Genomic DNA, 8,502 nt, shown 5'->3' with positions numbered 1-8,502 from the left:
GAAGAATAGCGTTAAAGTCTCCCCAAATGACCCACGGCTTAGTTATTTGAGGTGCTAGCTGCCTCAGAGCCTGCCATAGTTGCTTTCTTTGTTCTATGGTATTGTAGCCGTAGATGACTGTCATGGCACACTTAAGTTGCTGATCCCTACTAAGTACCTCGCAGTGTATATATTGAGCCTCCTTTGCAATGACATGAACATCATATACCCTGTCATCCCATAATATCCAGATTCTCCCATTACCAGCTGCTGTATAATTATGTTCCAGTTTCCAACCAGGCGCTATTCTATTAGCTATACCCGCTGCATTATTTTCTTTAACTCTAGTCTCCACTAATCCTACTAATTTGATAGAATTTTCTTTAATATAGGTACTTAACTCCTTCTGCTTGTACCTCTTATTGGTACCCCTTATATTCCACGCTAGCCAAGCCATCAAACTTGTATGGAAAAGCCCCCTCCCTTATCGGGAGGAAATAAATTTGCCATCACCGCATTGTCTTTTGGTTTCTCCATCGACCCTCCCTGTTCCGAACTAGGACAGGATAAAGGATTTTCCAGGGGTGCTCTGTTGGTTTCATCACTATCAGCTAACATAGTCTCTTGAATACACATACTAGGTGATGTATTAGCCTCCCCTGAATGTCCTAAATTATTTTCCTTATGGTTATCATTTTCATTCTTGCCTTCCCCATCTAGCTGAGTTTAGGCAATGTCATAATCAGTAGAGTTTGGCCCTAGAATCACCGGCTGCTACTCTTCTCTAGTCTTCCATTGTTGAGTTGGTTGCTTCCTCTTCTTTGGTTGGTGAGCCTGCTGTTTATGAACCCTTTGTTGTTGGGGAGGTGCAGTGTTCTTGTTGATACAATTATGTCCCAGTTTTAAGCAGTTCTCACAGTATTCTGGTTTCCATTCAAACACCACTTGTTGCTGGAACACCTGCCCACTTGGGTCCATCACAGATATGAAGTCGGGCACTGGTCTAGTAACATCAACCTCTATCAACATTCTAGCATAAGAAATCCGCGTCTGATTTGTGGTACACTCATCCGCAAACAACGGGATTCCTACGGTGCTCGCTATTTTGCTCAATGAAACACTACTCCAACAATTTACTGGCAATTTAGGCAATTTTACCCAGAGAGGTATTGCAGTGAGGAATTCAGCATTAAAATCGAAGTTAGGACACCATTTCTTCAAAATCAGGGGCCTATTATTGATACTATATGGCCCTGCATAGAAAGCTTCATGCATATCTTCTACTGATTTGAATTTCACCACATAGTACCCATCATCATGAGAATATAGTTCAGGGGAGGAAACAAATTCACTTTATGAATGATTTACAGCCACACAATTTTCAAGACTTATTTTGAACCACAAGTTTCAAAAGACTTCCCTCTTTCTTAAATGTCGTGCCCAGTCAAATGAGTTCATATAAATTGAAACGGAGGGAGTATATAATTACGAACATAACTTCAAATAATCTATCTTTTTTATGTTTGAATTTATGAAGTGCTTCGATGAGCTTTTGGGTATTTTTGGATTTGACTGTGCCATAGTGGCTGACTCAAGGGACATGTTCTAAGATGTATTCCCCAGATTGGTATAGACCAGATTTTAGCTCTGAGTTAAGAATTCCAATATATACTCCTAGGGTCCTCCCCTTATGGTCTTAAAAACTTGAATGGAAATCTTCCCCCCTTCATGCTTTACCGATATAATTTGTACCGGGAAAAAAAGATATTTGGACAATAATGACCAAATTTAAGAGAAATTGTAGGTAACAAAATTAACTTACATGCATTTATCAGTGTTTTAACATGTTGTAAGAGGTTACCTATCTTACTTTTCAGGTTATTAATCCCACTTATTGCAAACCATTCCATGGAGTAGCTTATTTCTTAGGTGACTTGATTTTGTAAATTCTTGGGTGTAAAAAAGTTAAAATCTATTCAAGTAAATAGAGTCTATATCAGTTATGCTATTGTTATGGTTCACATTGGAGAAAATTTATTGAGTTAAAACTGAAATATGACTCAATAAGTATGTTCTTTCATCTATGTAATAGCCAATAATAATTAGTCAAGCTGCTATTAAAATTTAATTGATTGTACAACGATCTGAAGTTCTGATAATAAAATAGGAAAGGCAATTTGAAAGTCCTAAAATAATGTGATTTCACTTTCACTTATTTATACAGAATGTTCCACATCTAACCTCTATTCTCTAGGAGGAAAAGAATGCATTTTGACAAATGTGGAACTTCGCAGACCAAGTAACCACAACTTGCGTATGCTTTTATACTATAGCCTATGGTCTTTCTGAATGATATTACATATAATACATTATTTCAATTGTGTTTTTCTAAGTTTCAGCAATCAACACAAAGAATTCTGATACTTGCCTGAAAAGGTTTTTATTCTTGCCTTGCTGAAGTCTGGCCGTGAATAATAATTTCAGAGCCAATTTTAGTTTCTTTTTCAGAGTTTATTTTAGTGATTGCATGTAACTGTGGTGTTTCATGGTAAATTGACAAAGGCTTATCGGTAATTATACGTTTTACATTCTGGTAGCTTGACCGAAGTTTATTCTTGGTTCACTGGTAATATTTTACATTGCTCATAAGTTAGTACAGAAAGAAAACCAGAGGAGCTTCCTGGTCTGCCGATATGGTACATGCCTTGCATCATGATCCACATTTCCATGGCGTATGACTCATTAAAGGCGGACATTACATGAATTTATTCATTCTCAGGGTTTGAAGTCAAGATTTTTGGTTAAAGGTAAAGGGATATCATCTCACTATACCCGTGGATGGTCAATATTACTCCCTTTGTCCTAAAATCTTTTGTTGATTGCATAGAATGGAAAATGTACGCTCTAGCATAAGGAACATTGAGGATCAACTAGATTCTCACCATGTCCTTTCCAAGTGGATTAGGAAGATTTTAATATTTTCTAATCGCGATCGAGAGGACTACAAACATATGAGCTTTCAGTTTTGTTAGATGAAAGCAAGAGAGTACAGAATTTAATGGATATATCTTTATCCAAATGGTATCTTCTAGCTTCCTTATAACTTTTGTATGAACTCCGCTTCAGGAAATGGCAGTGATGTGCATGCTCATAGTTGAGCCAAACTCAAATTTGTGACTAACATTTCATACGACAAATGATTGCGAAAACATGGTGTAATCGCTGTTAATAATAATTGTGCACCAAGCTTCAGAATGTAACCGCTGAATACATGGTAAAAACATCAAACATAAAAGCAAATCTGCATTGTTTCTTATTACGGTAGAACTTTCAATCATTTTATCAAGATTACCAACTAACATTGCAAAGTCATCACACTAATCGTGTACTAGAGATTTCATTCATTGATACTGTAGGAAATTTGGGGTGCTTAAGGCCCATTAGGGTAATTAAATTTAGCCCTAATATTTTCTATATAATAACACTTACGGTGTAAAAAAAAACATACTTCTGCAGTATTTTTCTGCTCTTCTCTTCTCTACAATATATTAGGATTTAGACTGTGATTTAGGGGGTTGCTCCAATATATCGTGACAACCACCATCGGCCAGTAATTCCAGCCGCACTTCGGCTTCCGCTTCCGCTACACGAAGAACACGTAAGTTCTCCTTTTATGGTTTACGCGCTATCTAATTAATTTAGATTAATGTGTTATGTGTAAACCTTCATTGGTATCAAGAGCCATAGGGTTGCTTTTCTGGTCTGAAAAATAATTAAAGAACTGTTCTGATTTACTCTGTGTATTTAGAACTGAGTATTTATTTTTTTGCACTGTGCAATTGGAAATAATAAAACTTTGTAGTATACAAATTTAAAATTACGTTTTAAGTCAGGTTAATGTTTTCTTATATCTGGATATGTTTCGACTTAGAACCTTTATCAATTTTGTTCTACTGATATGAACTAAAGTTTTGAAATCTATTAAATATTTAGATTTTAACCAATAATAGATTCTGAAATCAGTTTTTAGAAGAAAAAAAAGTTTTTTTTGATTGTTTTCTCAATCAGTACCCACTCCGTCACCGCCTGAGATCGCTGCCTACCATTGTCAAACGCACGGTGGCTGTGCCGGAGATACGAAGGTAAAAGATGCAATGGCTTCTTCATTCCCTTTTCTCTAATGACAGAAGCAAAATAAAAAAATAAACAGGAACTTTGTGTTCCAACAATGGTGATGGTGGCAGCAATGAAGAAATAGGAAGAAGAGAAGAGAAAATATGTTTTCTCAATTTTATTAAGAACTGATATATAATCATTCGAAAAGGGGGGGGGGGGGGGGGGGAATTGGAACGTGAGCTCCATAGCAGCTAGGGCTGTTCCCAGTTTTGGTTAAAACCAAAACCAAACCAAAAATTTAACCAAACCGAATAAAATAACCGACATTTGGTTTAGTTTGGTTTGGTTTGGTTTTAAATTTGAAAAACCGATAATATTTGGTTTGGTTATGGTTATAGTAAAAAATAACCGAATAAATAACCAAACCAAACCGATAATTATATACATAAAATTTATAATTATTTTTATGTATCAGTGTTTTAAAAGGCGGGGGCGTAAGGCGGGGCGTTTTACATACGCCTCGACGAGGCGTAAGCCTCGAGGCACGGGGCGTAAGCCCCATGGGTATTTAATTTTTAGTATTTCTTAAAATAATATAATTACAATAAATATTTTTAAATAGGTAAAATCACATAAAAAAATAAAAGAAAATTGTAAATAAATGAAATATATATATATATATATATATATATATATATGTGTGTGTGCGCGCGCGCGCGCATGATCCTCACAAAAAAATGATCAAAGCAATCCATTATACACCGCTTATAACTTGTAATTATATATAACATAATTTTACAAGTATAAACAATACAATGAAATAAAAGCTATTATGAAATGCAAATCAATTCTAACATTTTAACTTTGAAACACGGAAAAAAACATAATTTCTTAAAACACTATTACTATCATACTATTCATTTTATCTCCCTATAAGCAAATAATCAATCAAATTTATCAATATTACAATTAAAACATAACTTCTTCATGAACAAAAAATAAAATTATGTGATAATTCTGATACATAGAACTTATGACCAATGACAAGTGAAAATGTACAATTGCGCTATGTGTTTTTTTTTTTTTTTTAAATTAAGTGATATTCACCCTCACGACGTTCTCAAATAGTAAATATCCAATACTACGACTTGTTATATGAGTTACACCCAATCTTCTATTTCTATAGATGAAAAACTATTAAGTATCATTATTTTATTAAACAATTATGAGGGTGAATGATTTTAATTAAGGAATTTAAAATATAATTTGTGTAAGAACTGTTAGGCGAGCCCTGGGCGTTGGGCGTTAGGCGTGTTTAGGGCGTACGGTTGGGCGCTTAGGACGTAAGCCTCATAGGAACTAAGCCCCGCACGCTAGCCCCAGGGCGTTTTGCCACTGCCCTGCCCCGAGGCGAGCCCCGGAGCGAGTCCTGACACTGCCTTTTAAAACAATGTTATGTATAATATTAGCTTTTCATAAATAATTAAAGATATTTTATACCTTTTAATTATTAATTTAATTTTGGTCTACTTATTTTTAAGGCCCATGTCTTAAAAGAATATGTCCAACAATCCAAGTCCAACTCTAATAAGTCGTAAGCATAAGGGTTGTTTGTATTTTGAAACCTCTATTTGACTTGTTCTTTTGAATCTAAACTGCGTTGCAAGTTTGGTCCACCTGATTTGCCAACAGCCTGTCTTTCCCTCAATATGCAGCAAAGTTCACCCTTGTGGGCCATGAGGAAAAAAAGCTTCATGAGAAATTTGAAGAATGTAGAGAGAGAATATTTGAATTGTCACGGGTAGTCATAAACCGAAAAACCGAGCCAAACCGAACCAAACCGACAATAACCAAATCGATGGTTATTATTTTACTTGGTTTGGTTATGGTTTTAGACATTTAAAAACCGACTAAATTGGTTTGGTTATGGTTTTAACCAATAACCGACCCAAACCGAACCATGAACACCCCTAATAGCAGCAAGGCAAAACCTTTTGGGAGGAAAAGCAACTAGTTTAACCTAGCATTACCTTAGAGAATATGTATTCTTTTAATGGGCTTGAGTAGTTTGTTTTTTTTGTTGCTGCCGAATAAGAAATCTTGGGCTTAGAGCCCATATCAATGCTCTGGTCGTTTTTCTTTTGGTTACAGAACTAGTTAATGGGCTAAATGCCCAGTTTAATCATGGCTGATTTTTTTGGGCTAATGGCCTGATTTAAAAGGTTCTGTTTTTTTTTTTTAATTAATATCCAGATTAAGAGATTTGGTCATATGGACCTAATATTCAGAATATAAATTTAGTATTTATATTTTCTTAATGACGTTATATTATTATCCCAATTGCTTTAAAAAAATGTTAATTAGTTTAACATTAGATGTATTTGTCAAATTTGTTTAACATGTTCAAAATGTTAATTTGTTTAACATCTGATTTATTTGCTAATTTGTTTAGCAAGTTTAAAATGTTAATTAGTTTAACATTAGATTTATTTGATTATTTTGTTTAGCATGCTTATAATGTTAATTTATTTAACATTAGATTTTTTTTGTTGATGTGCTCAACATGCTTAAAATATTAATTATCTTGACAATAAAGTTATTTGTTATTTTTTTTCATGCTTGGAAATGTTAATTAGTTTAACGTTAATTTCATGTTAACTTGTTTGATGTGTGCTGAATGCTAATTAGTTTAACATCATTATGGTAAAGTCTATGTTAATATTTTTAACATGCATAATATGTTATATTTTAACACATTTTATGTTAATTTAGCATGAAATATATGTTACTTGGTTTAATATTAATCTTGCTTGTTAATCTGTTTAACATGTGTACTATGTTAATTAGTTTGACATTAAGATTTTCATGTGAATTTATTAGCATGCGTATAAAAGTTAATTTGTTTAACTGATAATCCATATGGGATTACAAAATCATGATAGACAATTATGTTGCCTAAATATGATTAAGATGCTAAGCTAGGTAATTGACTAGGCTAATTTTCATAATATTTTAATTTCTGGATGATGATAGGGAACATAGTGAACTCTCGACTCCATGATTAATATATGTGTTTATTACCTTAGTCAATTGATGCTTAGTTTCATAATATGTATGTGTGTTGAACATAGTGCCTTGCGTTTTATTATTTTAATGGTTCTCATTATTTTTTTGTGTGTTAAAGAATGACTACTGCTTCGAAAAACATTGTTGCTGAGCTTAACGAAGGGTTGAAACTCAATGGTGACAACTATGAAACTTGGAGTTTGAAAGTTCAATATGTGCTGGAAGAGCAAGAGGCTCTGGAGGCCATTAACAATGTCATGAATGAGCCTGAGGATGGCAACACGGTTCAGCATAGGCGTGACCGTGAAGCGAATTATGCTTGGAGGAAAAAGGACTCCACTGCTTGCATTACGTTGCTAAGCACCTTGGATGATGACATCCAAAGGGAGTTCAAGGATCACCAAAGGGCTATGGGACTTTGGATTGCTTTGAAAAATAGGTTTTGTACCTGTTCTACTGCAAGGCTAAGATCCTTGATGATCAAGTTTGACTCATACAAGAAACCCCCAGAGCATTCAATGAAAACGCATCTGAGGCAAATGACAAACATGATCGGCGAGTTAAAAGATGCTGGTCATGTGTTAACCGATAAACAAAAAATTCAAGCTATCATACGCTATTTGCCTAGTTCGTGGGATCATATGAAGATGCACTTGACTCATAATGAAAGAATCACAACTCTGGAAGATGTCCGGAGGCATCTTGAGTTAGAGGAGGAACGACTTGAGGCTGCAAAGCCAATAGCTGAGTTGCACATGGCAACAACCTCCAAAAACAAAGGTGATCCAAAGCGAAAGAACTGGGGAAAGAAGAGAGGGCCACCTCAAACTCAGCCAGCTCAGCCTGCTAAACGATCAAAGACTGAAAAAGGAAAGTATAGACGTCCCAAATGTGTCAATTTTGCTAAAGTGAAGTGCTATAATTGTGACAAGAAGGGTCACTATGCTAAGGATTGCTCTGAGCCTCCTAGAAAGGTATTTCATAAAATTCGAATTAGTGAACTTTGTGTTTCTAGTTCTGTTTTACTAATTGAATCTAATCCTTTGTGGATTGTAGACTCGGGAGCAACGGACCACATAGCTTGGGAGCGCAATGCTTTTGTTGAATTTCGGCGAGTTTCACGTGGAGCAAAGTGGATATATGTGGGAAACAACAATAAAGTTTTATTGTTGAAGGGATCGGTACATGCAAGTTAGTCCTGCGTGGCGGTCAAGACCTAATTCTACATGATGTCCTCATGCACCAACAATTCATCGGAATGTTATTTCAATCTCTGTTTTGCTTAGGCTAGGATTTAGCTTGTTTTTTCACGACACTTATCTCAAGTTGACTTATGATTCA

The 8,502-nt window shown here is 35.0% G+C and overlaps 1 protein-coding gene across 1 annotated transcript; it reads left to right on the top strand.

Annotated features, from left to right (window-relative positions):
• Positions 1-7,807: 7,807 nt before the first annotated feature.
• On the top strand, positions 7,808-8,302 carry LOC132638674 (uncharacterized). The gene is made up of 2 exons (XM_060355477.1): positions 7,808-8,135; positions 8,218-8,302. The coding sequence occupies exons 1-2, from the start codon at positions 7,809-7,811 to the stop codon at positions 8,239-8,241; spliced, it is 351 nt and encodes a 116-aa protein (XP_060211460.1). The 5' UTR covers position 7,808; the 3' UTR covers positions 8,242-8,302.
• The last annotated feature ends 200 nt before the right edge of the window (positions 8,303-8,502 follow it).

The sequence above is a fragment of the Lycium barbarum genome, chromosome 4 (genome assembly GCF_019175385.1).
Source record: "Lycium barbarum isolate Lr01 chromosome 4, ASM1917538v2, whole genome shotgun sequence".
Taxonomy (NCBI): Eukaryota; Viridiplantae; Streptophyta; class Magnoliopsida; order Solanales; family Solanaceae; genus Lycium; species Lycium barbarum.
The sequence above is the reverse complement of the archived record's forward strand: the minus strand, read 5'-3'. Positions and strand labels throughout refer to the sequence as shown.